At 44.9% G+C, this 17281-nt stretch overlaps 1 protein-coding gene across 2 annotated transcripts; it reads left to right on the top strand.

The window, feature by feature from the left end:
• The first annotated feature begins 1 nt into the window (after position 1).
• Positions 2-15401, top strand: adar (adenosine deaminase RNA specific). 2 transcript variants are annotated; one of them, XM_056443975.1, is made up of 16 exons: positions 2-84; positions 3451-5206; positions 5604-5929; positions 6567-6762; positions 7050-7261; positions 7670-7805; positions 8010-8242; positions 9647-9803; positions 10136-10304; positions 10558-10651; positions 10779-10895; positions 11048-11175; positions 11302-11484; positions 11609-11721; positions 12092-12225; positions 12848-15401. In XM_056443975.1, exons 2-16 carry the CDS (start codon positions 3566-3568, stop codon positions 13167-13169), a joined length of 4161 nt encoding a protein of 1386 aa, XP_056299950.1. In that variant the 5' UTR covers positions 2-84; positions 3451-3565; the 3' UTR covers positions 13170-15401. The 2 variants fall into 2 exon arrangements, with proteins under 2 accessions (XP_056299950.1, XP_056299951.1); XM_056443976.1 differs by lacking the exon at positions 2-84 and adding an exon at positions 1458-1517.
• The last annotated feature ends 1880 nt before the right edge of the window (positions 15402-17281 follow it).

Here is a 17281-nt window from a genome sequence, read left to right on the forward strand (position 1 = left end):
TGTTTGTCCACGGTATCGCCGTACCACCGCATTAACATACTGCACAGCAACACGAGCCACTGAGCCGAAACACTGCGAGTTCAGGTAATCAAATCAAGCCGTTGAGGTTCTTTCACATGTTTTAATAGCTTTGGTGAAGTGTGGTTTGTGTGTGTTTCGCGAGCAGGAAATGTGCGGCAGGCGATAGTTGGAAATGGTGCAGTGCACCGCTAGTGGTCATAAGCTAGCAGGCTAGCTCACGTTAGCTGGAGGAGCAACGACGTGCAGTTGGCTGAAGCTAAAGCGTTACCATGGTTTTACCGTAGTGCACTCTGAGGGGTAATGGGCCGAACACACGTGACGCGTTGGTTTTAAACGCCAGCAACACGTCCGACCTGTAGCTGCTCACGTCGCCGCGTCATGCTCCTTCTGAAAGCACGTCCAGTGTAAAAGAAAGGGTTGACTCCAAAGGGCTTTGGAGGATCATCCGTTGCCCTTGGTGATTAATGTTAGCCCTCCCGCAAGAGTGGTACCTTCTTCTTAAATGAATCCATCTCTTTTCAATAGCATGAGCCCGATGATGAACGTGCCCAGTGTCAGATTACTAGATCTAATTTACACGAGAGCGGGAAACTTATATTCATATGAGTGAAAACAACTGTGTAGAGAGTTTAAGCTTTGTTGATACATGAGCTTCACGTTTTAAAATCGTGTGCATAGTTGGATGGAGAACAACTGGAATACATTGTTGTTTGCCACATACACCAAGCTTGTAATACTGCGATACTATATATATGATAAATCGTCGGCTCAATCCACATTGAGTTGCCTCGTCTTGCGACACATGGAGTCTCTGAATAGGTTGTCACGTGTTTGTGTAGTAACTTAGAGACCCTGTGAAACTGAGTTTGTTTAGTCCATATTACGTTAGGAATGATGCACAAATGTGAAACTGTGTTCTCATTTTATATAACTAAATAGTGTGTTGTATAATTCACTAATGGTATGTATGTAATTTATTCAATGAACATGTGTATTATTAATATGCTAATAATCATATTAAGATTGGGGGCATTTACTGAATCATACATTGTGGGAATTCCCTCACACTGGTGGTACAGTTTAGTTTGGCTTTAACGGAGTTGTGCTTTTTAGGTCAAGTTGCATTTTAGTGAGTGTTGTTACTCGATCCATGTGTAGAAATGGGCTGTATTGTTATTTTATGTGCAACATGTATCAGAACTACACTTGTTTGTGATAGTGCCATCACTTTATTGTACTCTTGCTTTGTTTTGGTCCCATCCTAACACAATCCAGTGACGACATATCGGCGTGATATGTGTATCGCCCCAAATCGTTTGGATTACTGTCTCCACCCCCCTCCGTTTTATATGTCGGAATCTGATCACGTGATGTCTGTCCTCTGTAGACGGCATGCTTTAAAGAGAGGTTGTCCTTGCCGCGCCACCGTAACACAGGCACACTCATTGTTGTAGAGATGGACCACAGAGCGACCTTTGTTATGACACGACCGCCACGTAAGAACTATACGTTTGGTTTATTACTTTTTACACTGAACAGAAACTTCTTTATCCGTCTTTATGTCTGTTGATAAGTCTCGCGCGCCCTTGTAGGCGAGTCTGAGTCACGTTACCAACAATGGAAACCTAACTTGTCAGAAACGAAATCGAAACTGACCGCGTGTCTGCTATCGTCTGTTTCCTTCTCCTCGGTTCATGCTTGGCCCCCCTCCCCTAACGTGTGTTGCAACAGGTTGCAACGTGTTTTCAACATCGCTCCTGTCTTTATAAGCGAGCGACATCCTTCGTGTTTCCAAGTGGAAGCTACAGAAAGGACCTCATCCAAGACTGAAGACCATGCGCTGGGGAAAACGTGTTTGCCTTTTTTAGAAATATTTTTTATAATTGTGTCTAACCTAACTTTCCTTGCTTACTTTACACGTGTACTCTGATTTCTGTGTTGAAAGTTGCTATAGTCTCTGTTTGAATCGTCTGATCACTGGGAGGCTACAGGAGCAGCAACTTTACAAATTCCCACTTTTTTCATAATACTCGAGGTGAGATCTGTAATACTGTGTGGTTCTCACTGGACCTTGTGGTACCAGTACATGTAGTATGTTGCATGCACGTGTGAAGACATGTGCACACAATTCGGACCACGACCAAGTTTAACTTCTGCACTGCTCTGTTGACCGTGAACACAGAGGTCTGTCTCCGTGATGGAGGAAACGGGCACTTTGGACGTCAGACTATGGATGTGTGGTATTTCACTGTCTTGACATAACAGCATGAAGTGTGCACACAAGTTGATTCATCCGTCGTCCTGCCCAGGCGTCTCCTCCGGATCAACACAGCTCGGAGGATTATGGACTGGATTCTGAAAATCAGAGTTGTTGTTTTGGCTGTCAACTGTTGCCTCGCATCGGGGTCGAGATGAGTCGGCTCCAGCCTCGTTTGGCCCCTGGGTTGCCGGCCCTGTCGGTACCCATTACTGTGATGAACCAACACGATGGTGTTCTCTACTAATGTGGCCGTGTTCAGACTCGCTCAGCTCAATGTGACAGAGCTGTGATGCTGACTGGGCCAAGGGTTTGAAACCTGACTCTGTATTGGGCATCTCTTTGTTGTCAGTCTCAATGTTATAGACATTATTGAGTGTTTAATTTGAGTGCTGAATCAATGTTTGTTGTACCAAAGAGGTATTAGAATTCGGGACCATGCAGGTAGAGATCTACTCATTACATTTGCTCACGTGTGTTTTTGGAGGATGGTTTAAACCGAGCTCTGCAGAACCTTCTGTTTCCGTCAGGACGTCGGCGAGCAACTGCATGGTTTTGTGTTCACATCGTGTCACGGCCCTTAATGTCCTTCGTCCTTGGAACTGTCCTTTTTGTCTGCATCAGTGTCTCTCTTGTCCTGTCCGCTATGGATTCAGATACAGCAATAATTTGTCAGGCCAGAAATAAAACAGAATAGTCACAAGAACTTCTGAATTATTAATCTCCATCCTTTTACCCTGGGATTAAGTTTCAGTGTGACTTGGAGAGACACGATGTCACCCTGCCTGCAGTATTCTTGTAGACTGGCTGGAGGTGTAATCGTAATAAGCAACGTTGACAGTGTAGTTGTACGTTAGAGTTTACCTTCCGCACATAACCTTTTCTTACAATAATACACAGCTATTTAGTTGTCCACTGTATATTTGATTCTGCATTTCGCGGGGGCAAGCATTCAGGATTACATATCTGAGGCTGGTATAGAGTCACTGAGTTATCAAAGGACTCTTCAGCAGGTTGGAGATCTGACAGCAGGTTTCCAAACTCGGGTTATTGGCTTAAACAACACTTTCTATTGCTTTAAATTCTGTTGCTGGCTTTTACTTGATTCGATTATATGAGTTATTTATTTGTTATTTGTATTCTCCTGACGTTGTTCTTTGTTTGTGTTTCAGGTGCTCTGCTGTTATTGGCCCGTCTTGACTTCCCATCAGGTGCTGGAGGACGTACACTTATAGAGGAAGCGACACATCGAACCGCACGGCCCCCTTCACGCTCTACCCCTGCGCTATGAGCAGAGGTAGAGGAGGGCCTCTCAAAGAATCCGACAACAGGCATCCACCACCCGACTCCCAGGCCAACGAGAATTACTTTGGACCGGGTCCATCCTCACTCTACCCTAGAGCTGGCCCACAGCAGAGCCCATATTCAAGTTACCACCACAGCCCTGCCCGTCCCGTAGTGCCCATCCAGCCACCCCCAGCTCCTTCTCTCAGCCCCTCTGCTCCACCCATACCAAAGCACAGGACAGTGGATCCTACATCAGAGGCTCCGAACAGCTCATATAATCAGAATCACGGCCCCAATCCTGCTCCCAATTCCTTTCAGTACCAACAGGCAGAGTTCCTCAGAGGACACAGCTCTGAGGCGCCGCAGTTTAGAGCCAGTCCACGTGGAGGGGGAGGAGGAGGGGTCTCAGACAGGTGTCCTAGTTCCTCATCTCAGCACCAGTCAGGCTCCAGTAAATATTCATCATACCCCAACAACAGCTCAAGGGGTAGACGGGAGTATAGTCAGGACCAGACTTCGGTATACCCAGTATCCCCGCGTAGCAAAACAGGCCCTCGACCCCTGAATCAAAACCAGTTTTACGGTACAAACCACAACCCATACGCCATCAGACAGTGTCGCGTCCCAATAGATTCTGTGTGTGAACATTTTCAGACTTTGTCCCTTCATCGAGACGGGCGAAACAGAGGAGGAGAAAGGTTTGACAGACGTTCTGCCTCCAGGAGTTCGGCACATTCACTCTCTACTAAAGTTGACCTAACTCTTAATTCTGACATCCAGGACCAGGTTCAGAGGACTTTGGCTGCTTTGAAGCCAAGTCAGGGTATCTCTGCAAAATTGTTAGCCAAAAAACTGCATCTTTCCAAAAAGATAGTCAACCAGGCTCTTTACTTGTTGGCGCGCTCAAAGAAAGCCTCCAAGCAAGGACTCCTCCCTCCTGAGTGGAGTCTTTGCAGAGAACCTCTCAGAGGTGAAGAAGATCAAAACTCTAAAGTACAAAGTCCACCTTCCCATCTGTGTGTCGGCTCAGGACACCCTCCAGAACCTGAAGCCAAGGTTGAACGAAAAACAGAAACAGTTGAAAACGGGGCACAAAGCAAAGAAGAGGACTCCAACACAGAATCCAGTTCTTCTTACTGCATCTCTTCAGATTCATCTGACTCTGAAGAGTCCCAGTCACCAGCGAAAGGTCAGCACCAGGAGAAACAACATCCCGTCACTACAAGCTCACCTGATCCGGCTCGTCCCACAATGCCAGAACAGAAGGAGCTAGTTATGCAGTACCTGCTGGATACAAGGGAGGCAACTGCTCTTGTCATAGCCAAAAATCTGGGTCTTAAGAGTTCCAAGCAGGTCAATCCAACCCTCTACTCGCTGGAGAAGCAAGGTGAAGTTGTTAAGAATAATGGCTCTAACCCGCCCACCTGGGATCTCTCCAACCACCGCAGAGAGAGGATGGAAAGGAGCCTCAAAGCCTCAAAGAGCAGCCGTGCTGAGGGGGATCAGATCCCAGAACCCAGTAGAGATCAGAATAGAGGAGAGTCCGTCTTCCTGTCGTCGTTATCATTACCACCAATACTAGGCCTCGAGCTGCTGCCACTCCCAGAAGGTTGGATGCCAGAGCAAAGTCGTAGTGAGGTGGTAAGTAAAATGTCTGTGCTTTTAATTTTGTATTCATTAAATGTTATAAAGATGATATCATTCGTATGAAAATTATGAAAAGGAATTCACATGGATCTTATTTTGTTTCAAAATATAACTGGAAATACCTAAATGGAATCTATTTGTTAGTTCATCCTAAATGTCTGCCCACAAGGGAATCAAAAATATTGATAAAAGCCTCTATATAACAATTATAGGAATAGTATACACTTTGCGAAATACACTTCATTGCTATTTTCAGGTTGAATGCTACTTTATGCAACCACTACTTAAAGATAAAGGAGTTTATTTTTACTAGATGTATTCAGGTGAAGTTACCAGAGTTGGACTTCTAAACTAATTTGATTAACCCGTTATCTCTGCTTTTCCCTTTCAGTCCCAGTCCTCATTCCAGCCCCCCTCTATCGCCTCGAATAAAGATGAAGAAACCAACGAAGGACAGTGGGCGACTGATGACATCCCAGAATTCCTCAACGCCATTCGCAGAGAGACAGATGCTGGGAAACTGTCTGTCGAACAGGCCAACTCTGTGGGAACTGTAGCTGTATCGCTGGCTGCTCCACCTCCCCAGAACCTGTGGGCCAAATTGCAGGAGGTGAGGCTGAAGAACCCCGTCAGTGGTCTCATGGAGTATGCCCAGTATCTGGGCCATGACTGTGAGTTCCTGCTCCTCGACCAATCGGGGCCCTCTCACGACCCACGGTTAGTCTCTTAATTTATTCTGCTTATTACTGTCAAGTTTGAATTAATCTGTGATGTTTGTTTTATAGTATTCATACTGTAATTTTCAAACCTAGCTAGAGATGCACCGGTGCTGATTCTGACCTTCCAAAGTGGATCAGGTCAATCCACATTAAATACATCGTCTTTGCCAATGTCATTATATCAGTTACATTAATTAGGTCATGACGGCTACATACTTCATTTTCAGTGCCAAAGGAATCTCTCGTTAAATTGACCCAATTAGTTTCATGTCATATGAGAAAATCATATAATTGATATCAGAGCAGTCATCTGCATCAGGAAATGCTCTTAGTTTAGGTATCGGGTAAGAACAACTTGAATCGGTGCATCCTTAAATGTATCAACTCTACACAATGGGGGATGATGACAGTTGTATCATAGTGTATGCATCATGTTGTCAATTTCTTTAGAGCAGCTAATGACAAAGCGATTGACTCTAATTCTGAAAAAATAAATCTGCTGCCGTAATGAAGACGTATGATGCTGCCAATTAAGAATGAAAATGCCATTGGTTGTAACACAATAACACTTGCAACACTTTAGTCAGCTCAATTAATCATGTATTGGCTCATCTGTATTTGTTTTCCTCTGTCAGATTTCGTATGCAGGTGATGCTCAACAGAAGGCTGTTTCCTGTCGCAGAAGCTTCCAGTAAGAAAGTTGCAAAAAAGGATGCCGCGGCGGCCACCCTGCGCATTCTCATCGGAGAGATTCAGTCAGGGCCGAGTACGGGAGACGAGGGAACCGCCGTCAGTGCGGACCAAGTGATGGATGTACTCCCAGACACCAGTGTAAGTGTTTGATCAATTATGTTCTCTAATTAGTCACCATCATCCACCGAAAGACGGACTAATCTCGCACACCTGAGGTAACGTAACATGCGAGTAGAGCGCACTACATTTATTGCATCAACGCAGTCACTTTAAACAGAAGTCAAGATACATCAGTCAAGTATAAAAAGTTGTAGAGGACATCATTTCTGTGGTTAAAAAGTTAGTTTCAATAAATAAATAAAAAACTGCAACCACCAAACACAAACCATAGTTTAAGTATATTTTTCTCCTCCACTGGCCACTAGGGGCAAGCTGAAGGCGCAGCAGGCGCAGCAGGGGCTTTAGGGACGAGTTCTGAGGAAGGAATGGGTACAGTGGAAGGACCTTGCCAGCCGCTGTCCCGCTCCCTGCCTGGTGGGAAGAATCCGGTGTCTGTCCTGATGGAGTACAGCCAGCGCAGCGGGAACCCCATCGAGTTCGTCGTCACTGGGCAGGCAGGCCCACCGCATGATCCAAGGTACCCCCACCCCCCCCTGAATCTGTCCCTTTGGTTGATGTTCTCCCCCAAAGTGCAAGTTCCCCCGCAGGGAAGCAGTTGATCGGCTATTTCTGTTAAATCTTTCTTTATTGCTGTAGTCAGCTGACAAAGACACACTACCGCCTCTGTCTAGTCACTCTTTACCACTCTTTTTGTTCATTGTCCTTCAGACAGCCAGCTGGTAGATGCAATAAAACATTTTGTGTTCCTCGAGTCACTTTAAATCGCTGCATGCATCTGTCTTGAACACTGTTACCCATAGGCTCTACTTACATTATTGGGTGAAAAGTCAGGCACATGTGATGTCATTTATGATTTCTGATTAAAGGCATAAAAATAGTCTCTCACTCTTTCCACTATTCTTAACCATCTCTGCCTTGTTTTCAGGTTCATGTACAGGGTGAAGGTTGGAGAGAGCTTGTTTACAGAGGCCTCAGCTCCCAGCAAGAAGGCAGCCCGCCAGCTGGCAGCAGAGGAGGCCGTAAAGGAATTAATGGCTGATGGGAAACTGCAGCTCAACAAGGTGAGAAAGTGAAAGTGAGAAGCTAAGAACAACTCAAGTGTTTCATTTGGGACAAAAGAGAAGGGTTTTGCATGTCCCCAGAATGACTGGAATAACTTTGAAAAAAACAAACTCGGATCACTCGGCCTGAAATAAATGATTTTGTCGCCTCTGTTTTCTCGATGTTCACGTCACTTTTGTTCCACTCGCTTCTCTCTTTTCCAGCCTCAGTTGCCCCTGGGCTCTTCCAGTGACAGTGATGCTACTGCGACGACGTGTCCCTCTTTGCCACCTCTCACTGCAGATGAGTTGCGAGCAGCACACGAGGCAGGAGTGGGAGATCTAATCAACCACTTGAACAACAACGCCGTGTCAGGTCTTCTGGAATATGCTCGAGCGCGAGGCTTTGCCGCTGAGATTCGACTCGTGGGCCAGTCTGGACCACCGCATGAGCCGAAGTACGTGTGAACTGAATGAATGCACAAAAAACACAATTGACATTTACATGCTGGATAAAGAATTTCTTACTGTCCTGGTTACCATGTACTCAGAAAAATATTGTTCTTTGTTGACCTGAGGACAAAAGATATGTATAAGCAGGCACGTGAACAGATAGAGCCCTAGTGGTGCTCAAGCACCAGCCCCTTTGCCCTGGATGAGAAAAGTGCCCTTTTTGCTGGAGCCCTCTTTTTTCATTCATCAGTATTTAAGAATAAAAGTTACTCTCTCTGTCATAAACTCCCCCCAAATGTGTTTTAATATCCGACGGGGCATTTATTTGAGTTCTTGTGAGAATTTCGCCCCGACCCGCTCCGCGACGCTCACGAGCCTCCCTCCCCACACCCCCTCCTCCTGCCGCGCCCCTCTCTCCTCCTCCTCCATTTCCTCCTCCTCGCAGTGATCCTCGCGCCACCAAACGGCTGCACCTCCTTCTCCTCTGACCCGCAGCATCAGACAAACAGGTCATGACGCCGGTGTTTGTCCCCTGACGTTGTTTTGTTATAAATCAACCACAACATTAGCGCTGCTGAATACATGACGTCACAAGTACTGGTCCGACGTTTCGTAAACAAATAAACAAACAAAAACTCACGACATCCGTGATTTCAAAGCCTCGTCCAGCTGTTTAATGACGTTAGTTATGTTTAGAGAATAGAGAGAGGAGAGAGAAGAGAGAGAAGAGAGAAGAGAGAGAGAGAGAGTTCTTATTCCGTTCTATTTAACGGGCTCGTCTAGGATTTGCGTGGCCAGACTGAAAAAAAATCATATGGCCTCTCGTTCAGAGGGCCGGGCCAAATGTGGAGGCGGGCCTTATCCGGCCCGCGGGCCTTAGTTTGAGGACCACTGCTCTTGGCTGTTGATGTCTATCAATATCGCTCATTTTGAAAATGACGTAAGAGGGCGATACGGATCCGTATCAGACCAGCGAGGAGGGCAATACGTGGCTGGCATGACGACCCATTAGCCAATCAGAACACTTGTACTGTTGTTGCTATATAATAATTCATCTTTATTCATAAAGAAAATGTAAGATATTGGTCTGATGCTGCCAGAGGAAACGCAGGTCGAGGACAGCTTCACTAGTGTATTGCTGCTTATGCTTCAACTCTCTCAGAATTTATTTTTTTGGCATTGGGTGCCCTTTTTTTGGGTTTGAACACCTGCCCCCCGAAATGTCTGTGCACATGCCTGTGTATAAGACTTAAGTTTTGGAACATTAATGAAGTCCCTTCTCTGAATCTGTGTTGTTCCAAGCAACACTTAACATGCTCAGAAAAAAATGCTTGGATATTTGTGTTAATTTGTTCTGAAAGTGAGAAACCCCTGATTATCTAGTCACCTTTCTCTGTGCCCCTCCTCAGGTTCACCTACCAGGCCAAGCTGGGCGGACGCTGGTTCCCTCCAGTGTGTGCGTCCAACAAGAAGCAGGGAAAACAGGAAGCAGCCGATGCAGCTCTACGGGTTCTGATTGGAGAGGCTGAGAGAGCAGCCCGCACTGGGGAGCTTATCCCAGCTGAGGTACTGACTTGTCAGTGGTCCACATTCTCCATCATGAAGCAGAGGCGTTCTCTGGCTCAACATATATGGCAGGACATAATGGAGTTACAGTCAATTCAAGTGGTGAATTTGTATCAACAGCAAACACACATTACACATTCTCTTGCTGCAAATGGTTTTTCCTACCACATACTCTGGCAGCTTAAGATATTTTGAAACAGATTTAATGATTTACTATGTTAGTTCTTCAGGTTTATCACTGGTCAGATACATTTCAGACCTACCGAAGATTTAATAATCCTCATTTCCTTTTTATTTTGCCTGTCCTGTTCTGTATACATCCCTTTCTCTAGCTTCCAGTGAGTGGCAGCACTTTGCATGACCAGATAGCGATGTTGAGTCACCAGCGTTTCAACGCCCTGACCACACGTATCCAGCACAGCCTTCTGGGACGCAAGATTCTGGCCACCGTCGTCATGAGGAGGGGAGAAGGCCTGGGCACTGTTGTCAGCCTGGGAACTGGTATATACACTACCTAAGCATACAAGCAAAGGGAGCTGCTGATAACTGGGTGTATAAGGATGTTGTAACGTGCAAATCAATTTTTCACTGCATTTTTTTTATGATGCGAGTACATTTGATGGATTTCTGTAATCTGAGGCATGGCACCTTCAGAAAGCTAAAACAGAACTAGGTCACTGAAGAACCAAGAGATGTTGCATTGTTGTGAACTTTGACATTCAATTTGTCCATCTCGTTTGTTTTTCCCTGTCAGGAAATCGATGTGTTAAAGGGGAGGAGCTAAGCCTTAAAGGGGACACTGTTAATGATTGCCACGCGGAAATCATCTCCAGAAGGGGATTTGTTCGGTAAAAACAGATCTTACTTTTAAATCAGTATTTCTCTCCCTATTGTGTGAGAGACTCTGCTCTTCTCCAACACCCAGTCTGCAGGATATCAGCAAAAAGTCTAACTCGCCGTTTCCTCCCGTCTCAGGTTTCTGTACATTGAGCTGCTCAAGCATTACGATAACACAGAGGACAGTATATTCGAGGCAGTGGAGAATGACAAACTGCAAATCAAATCTGATATCACCTTTCACCTTTACATCAGGTGAGATTATCTGATGTTCTCCCACCCTCCCCCCTGCTCTCCTGTCAGTATTGCCACGTCCGCCACTCGGCTGCATCAATGTGCTCTCCCTCCTCTTCTAGACTTTGTGTAATCGTAATACCGTATGTCTTGTCTTTCTCTTTTATCCAAAGCACGGCACCTTGTGGGGATGGCGCTCTGTTTGACAAGTCATGCAGTCAGGCAGGAGATGAAGACGAGGGTCATCATCCACTGTTTGAGAATGCTAAGCAGGGAAAGCTGCGCACCAAAGTGGAGAACGGTGAGAGATGAAGTGGACACGCATCTGTCTTTTTAAATATATATTAATGCAGTGCATGAAGCCGAATCTGAAAGTCTGTCGGCGACCCCTGTGACCGTTGTGTGTGTGTGTTGGTGCTGGTGCCAGGCGAGGGCACCATCCCAGTGGAGTCGAGTGCCATTGTGCCCACGTGGGACGGCATCCAGCACGGGGAGAGGCTGCGAACCATGAGTTGCAGCGATAAGATCCTCCGCTGGAACGTGCTGGGTCTGCAGGGAGCCCTGCTCACCCATTTCCTGCATCCAATCTACCTGAAGTCAATCACGCTCGGTAAAGCATACTGTTTATAATATTTTCATGAGCGTTAACGTGAGTTCAATTGGATGACCTACCCCTCTTACTCTGCGTCTCTTCTCAAGTTTCTGTTCTTCGTGTGTTTATTCTGATCCGTCAGGCTACCTGTACAGCCACGGTCACCTCACTCGGGCCGTTTGCTGTCGGCTGTCCAGAGACGGTGAAGCGTTCACCCAAAGTCTCCCTCAGCCCTTCAGGCTAAATCACCCAGAGGTAATGTCACATGGGACGATTGAAGTCATTCTCAAAATTATTATTAACTGAGCTGCCTACATTCCTAGTTGCTCTGCACAACTGTTACTTTATTCATTTAATTTTGCCTCATCTGTCAATTAAGAGTAAATGTGTAGGTCTCTCTCATATCGCCGGGCAAAATGCCTGAGAAATACAGTTGAAACACTATCTTTGAACAATTTCTTGGTTGAATACACCATTTTTAATCGGCACAGACATCACACTGACACATGCAACACACATCTAATTTGACTATTTGGAATTGCTCACTCACTGAAGGGCTAAATTAGATTGATCAGAATATGTTCTCTCTCTCCTCCCATCCCTCCACCACCTGGTTGGGCTGTAGGTTGGCAGGGTGAGTGTGTACGACTCCACACGACACACAGGCAAGACCAAGGAGTCGAGTGTGAACTGGAGCTTTCCAGACCAGCAAAGCGTCGAGGTGCTGGATGGCACCAAGGGCAAACTGGATGGATATGGGTATACATTGACTTTCTTCTTCTTTTTTTCTTCTTGATAGCCGCACACATTGTGTATTAATAGCTTTTCGATTGATTGTAAAGCCTGTTGTTGTCCTCTTCAGGGTTTTACTTTGTCCCTCTCTAGCGGTTAACAATCACTCCTTTAACACAACAGATGCAAGTCAATTCTTTGCTCAGCAAAGATTGATTTGCTCAGTATGTCTCTCAAATGCTTTTCAGAAATGTGATTTTGTTATTGATCATCGTGACATTGATCAAACACCATAACACTGAAGAGACATTCTTTGAGCCCAGAAGACTTATTTTGCAGAAATCCCAATCAGTTGTTAAAATTGTATTTTTACGTGACAAATGTAATTGATATGCGCATGAATAAGAGATAAGATGTGGTGAAGTAAGCAGAAAAACTTTACAACCATTGGCAGCATTGTTTTGAATGAACTAAAGTGCTCAGTAAAAACTGTCAAGTAAACACAAGCGTCATTACATTTTAATTAAATTGCAGAGAGGAGTGAGCAGCTGGTGGATAAATAGGAAACACGACATGATCAGAGTAAATGTTGCCATGTGTTGTTCTGTGCACCGTCTTCCTAACCCGCCCTCGAATGTCTTTCCTCCAGGAACAAACTCTGTGTGTCCAGAGTGTCCAAGTCCAACCTGTTCTGCCTGTTCCGCTCTGTGTGTGAGCGGAGTGGCCGCACCGACCTCCTCACGCTGCCCTGCTACTCGCAGGCCAAGCTGTTGGCCATGTCCTTCCAGCTAACCAAGCAGCATTTCTTCCGAGCTCTGAGCAACCACGGCTACGGCGCCTGGATCGGCAAGCCGATGGAAGAGAAGAGCTTCGAGTCAGGGGAGGGAAACCGGAACAATGGAGGGGTCCCTGTGGGATACGGCAGCAGTAGAAATGGAGCAGCAGCGGAGGTCAAGCAAGAGGACGCATAGAACGGTGCATTATTAAGTGGGTGATATAAATACGTGGGGGGGGGAGAAAAGCACACGGCAAGAGTGGACGTGATGGGAAAAAGACAATCAAAGCAGGCGTAGGCAGCAGCCACAAGTGTGTCTCCTGATGAACGTGGTTGAAGGCTGCAGAGCGAGAGGATTGGAAAGAGACATAATAGAAGAGGAAGATTGCCAGGGTAAAGCTCAGGGAATCACCGCGGTAAACCCTGCTGCAAATCTGGGTCCTATTAGTCTGCAAAACAATTACTTATTGGATTCCTGTATACAGTTTCATACCCTTTGGTTGGTTTAGAGTTATAATGTCAGTTTTTCTTTTGTCATTCCAGTGTTTGGCATATCCTGCCATTTGTCCTTTATGTTCTGTTCTAGTGGAGATATAAACTGATGTTGCAGTGTGGACCCAGGTGACTCGGCCTCTTTAAGCTGCTGTTGTCTAGTTTTGCCGTGAGAACTGAAGTGTGCTGCTAATTGGCATTCGCCCTAATATGACCCATCATTGTAGCAGTGGTTTCAACTGTGATTAAGTTCATGTAAGTCAACATCCTCGGTCATGTGGTGCTTATTGTTGTTTCGGCTCCCTGCGTTCGGCTGCGTTGACATACCAGCAGCTGCTCTTTGAACAGCAGACACAATGAGACGCCCTCAGCAGGAATCTTGATTTGATGATAATTGCACTCACCCGAGATGGAAGTCACGAGTAAACTAGTCCTCGCTCAGCGCAGCTTTCACTTGAAAGAAGAACCCCAAAACCAACTTGTACTCCGACCGGTGACTACCAAGCATTCACGGGTCAACATGCGAGGCGTGAGCTCCTGAAGCCTTCGACCCCGCCCCTTTCCGAGTCATTTAAACTAACTGTACATCCTCGGCTGTTCTGCCGTGTGGTGTTGCCATGGTTACCAAAAGCATAGCATATGCTAGTGCGCCCCGTTGATCGATCCCATAATTTATTTTTTATAGAATTACTGATGTCAGGACTTCCCAGAAGTACAATCTTTCAGTTATTGCTTGGGTATTTCTTTTTTTATCTTCACTTCTGGCAACAATGTTCACAAGTAGCTGGCCATGCAATCAAATCCTGGAGAGCTTCACCTGTTCTAAATTTCATTTAAATGTTTTCCATTTTCTTTTCATCTTGATACGAACAGGCTTATAGGTTCTCTTGCATGGCCAGTTTCTGAGGACTGCTGGGTGAGGGCCGTGTTGTTATCGGAGAGTGTGTAGTCTGTTCCTGATTTTCTGATGTAGATGGATGGCGCAATATAGACACCGGGTATATACACACAAATACATGATCACGCAGATGTTACAGTGGGGTCCACAAGCCTGAGTCCAGTTCCAAAAACTCATAACTAACAAATGTAAAGTCAAAATATTGCTTATTGTTGTTTTTTATGAAGGAAGTGAAAGAAATGAAATTTTTTTAATTTTGGGTAGAATTTCAGAATCTCATTTATCCAGGTGCTCTTTAAGATCAGAGATGCACTGTGATAACGTGACGATACAGTGTGTGTTGTGTTTGAGGTCGGGTCACGAGAGGGAAAGCCATACAAGGCGGACCTGCCATTCTTCAAACTTCTTTTTTGGCGCTTTTGGTTGTAAAAGCCATTGTTTTGCTATAAAATGAAGGTTTTAAGCTTGAATTGCTGATGGGCCTCTGTAGACTGACACCTCTATCTGGTCGTATCTCCTACTGCAGCCCTAGAGTTGAGTTTTTAATTGAGGACTTTGCTTCTGTATTTAGCAGTGATTCATGTTATTGTTTGAGTCTGAATAAAGACTTTACACTCGATGCAAAAACAAGTCGACAAAGTCCCCTATCAAGTTTCAGCAGTCACTGCAATAGAAATTACACATGAGACATTATTGAGAAAAAAAATCTATTTTTCAGTATTTGTTTTGCAGTTTTTTTTAATGATTACTGTAATTATTTAGATTTTTACCAGCTCTTATGTTGTTGTTTAATATAAAGCTTTAAGAGAAGAACATTTGTTTTTATCATTGAAATGAGACTTTTGGACCCCACTGAATGCAAACAGATGTTTTTGTATAAAGATGTCTGTGTATGTATTTGTATAATTTGTGATGTATATATTTTATAAAAAGTCTACAGTTGAATTTCTATGTTTTAATTAAACTGCAAAGAACAATGTTTTTTTTTTTTACTAATGTTTGGAAAGTTCAAAGAAAAAAATTAAAATGTGATCCTCAGTGTCTGTTTTATTTTTCATTTAGTCGCCTGAGACAGTTTTGAATTGCATTAATGCAAAAACGATGACGGGAAAATATGTTCTTCACTGTTAGATTGAGTATGAGGCACAGTGCTACAGCAGGGCGCCTTTCCTCAGGGCCAGTCGGCCTCCAAAGAGCCCATTGCAATGCGCCAAAGGATCAGCAGATGGAAACCTGTCCTCACCTAAGCCTAAGGGCGTGTGTGTGGGGTGGGGGGGGCGGGGCTCCAGGTGTTACGCAAGATCTGTTCAGCACCGACATCTGTTTCATCCATCAAGTATTACCTGATGTTCAGACGGCTCCTTAAATCCATTACATTATTTTTCAAGCTTATGCAATTCAGTTCAGTTTATTTGTAGGCCTGTAGCCCAATTTCACAAATTACAAATTTGTCTCGGAGTGCTTTACAATCTGTACACATAGACATCCCTTTCCCAAAACCTCACATCGGATCAGGAAAAACTCCCAAATAACCCTTCAGGGGGCAAAAAGGGAAGAAACCTTCAGGAGAGCAACAGAGGAGGATCCCTCTCCAGGATGGACAGATGCAATAGATGTAATGTGTACAGAAGGACAGATTTAGAGTTAAAATACATTCAATGAATATGACAGTGTATGAATAGTTCATAGTAGGCATAATCCACGATGGAGACCTCCACGATCCATCAGGCAGATGGCGGTAGAGAGGAGGAGTGGGCGGAGTCTCAACAGGGCAGTGGCGTGGTCGGTAGCAGGAATTCCACGACCCAGACCTCGATGATCCATCAGCAGATAGGATCTATACCGTCTCATAGGGTCCGATGACCCTATGAGACGTGAAGTCAAAAGGACTCCGGGGAGAAAGCAGAGTTAGTAACGTGTGATGGAGAGATGAAAAAAGAGGAGATAGGTACTCAGTGCATCCTAAAACGTCCCTTGGCAGCTATAAGCCTATAGCAGCATATCAAGGGGCTGGACCAGGTGAACCTGATTCAGCCCTAACTATAAGCTCTGTCAAAGAGGAAAGTCTTAAGTCTAATCTTAAACGAGGTGACTGTGTCTGACTCCCGGACTGAAGGTGGAAGCTGGTTCCATAAAAGAGGAGCTTGATAACTAAAGGCTCTGGCTCCCATTCTACTTTTTAAGACTCTAGGAACTACAAGTAGTCCCGCATTTAGCGAGCGCAGCTCTCTAGTGGGGCAATATGGTACTACAAGCTCCTTAAGATATGATGGTGCATCACCAATCAAGGCTTTGTACGTTAAGAGAAGACTTTTAAAAGTGATTCTTGATTTTACTGGGAGCCAGTGCAGAGCAGCTAGTGCAGGAGTGATGTGATCTCTTTTCTTAGTTTTAGTGAGAACATGAGCTGCAGCATTCTGGATCAACTGGAGGGACCTAAGAGACTTATTAGAGCAGCCTGATAATAAAGAGTTGCAGTAATCTAGTCTCGAAGTAACGAACGCGTGAACCAATTTTTCTGCATCTTTTTGAGACAAGATGTGCCTGATTTTTGAAATATTACGTAGATGAAAGAATGCAGTCCTTGAGATTTGCTTTACGTGGGAGTTAAAGGACAAGTCCCGATCAAAGCAATGCAATGTTTGTCCTTTTGATTTTCAGGTGATGTGAGTCTTGAGTATATTTGATTCAACTTTATTATCTGTGCACGATGCAAATAGTATTAAAGGGTTATACAGGGATGTGTGAAGATGAACAAATGAACAATAGAACATAGTGGTTGTCTCAGCCTGCGTGTGAAGCAGTAACACTGAGCTGTCATTGGCTGTGATGTCTCACTGGGAACAAAGAATGATATTCAGTGTATTCATTGGGAATGTGTGGCATTAGGTATTAGTATTGTCTTCGGATCAACAGCA

This window comes from Pseudoliparis swirei, chromosome 22 (assembly GCF_029220125.1).
Source record: "Pseudoliparis swirei isolate HS2019 ecotype Mariana Trench chromosome 22, NWPU_hadal_v1, whole genome shotgun sequence".
NCBI lineage: Eukaryota > Metazoa > Chordata > Actinopteri > Perciformes > Liparidae > Pseudoliparis > Pseudoliparis swirei.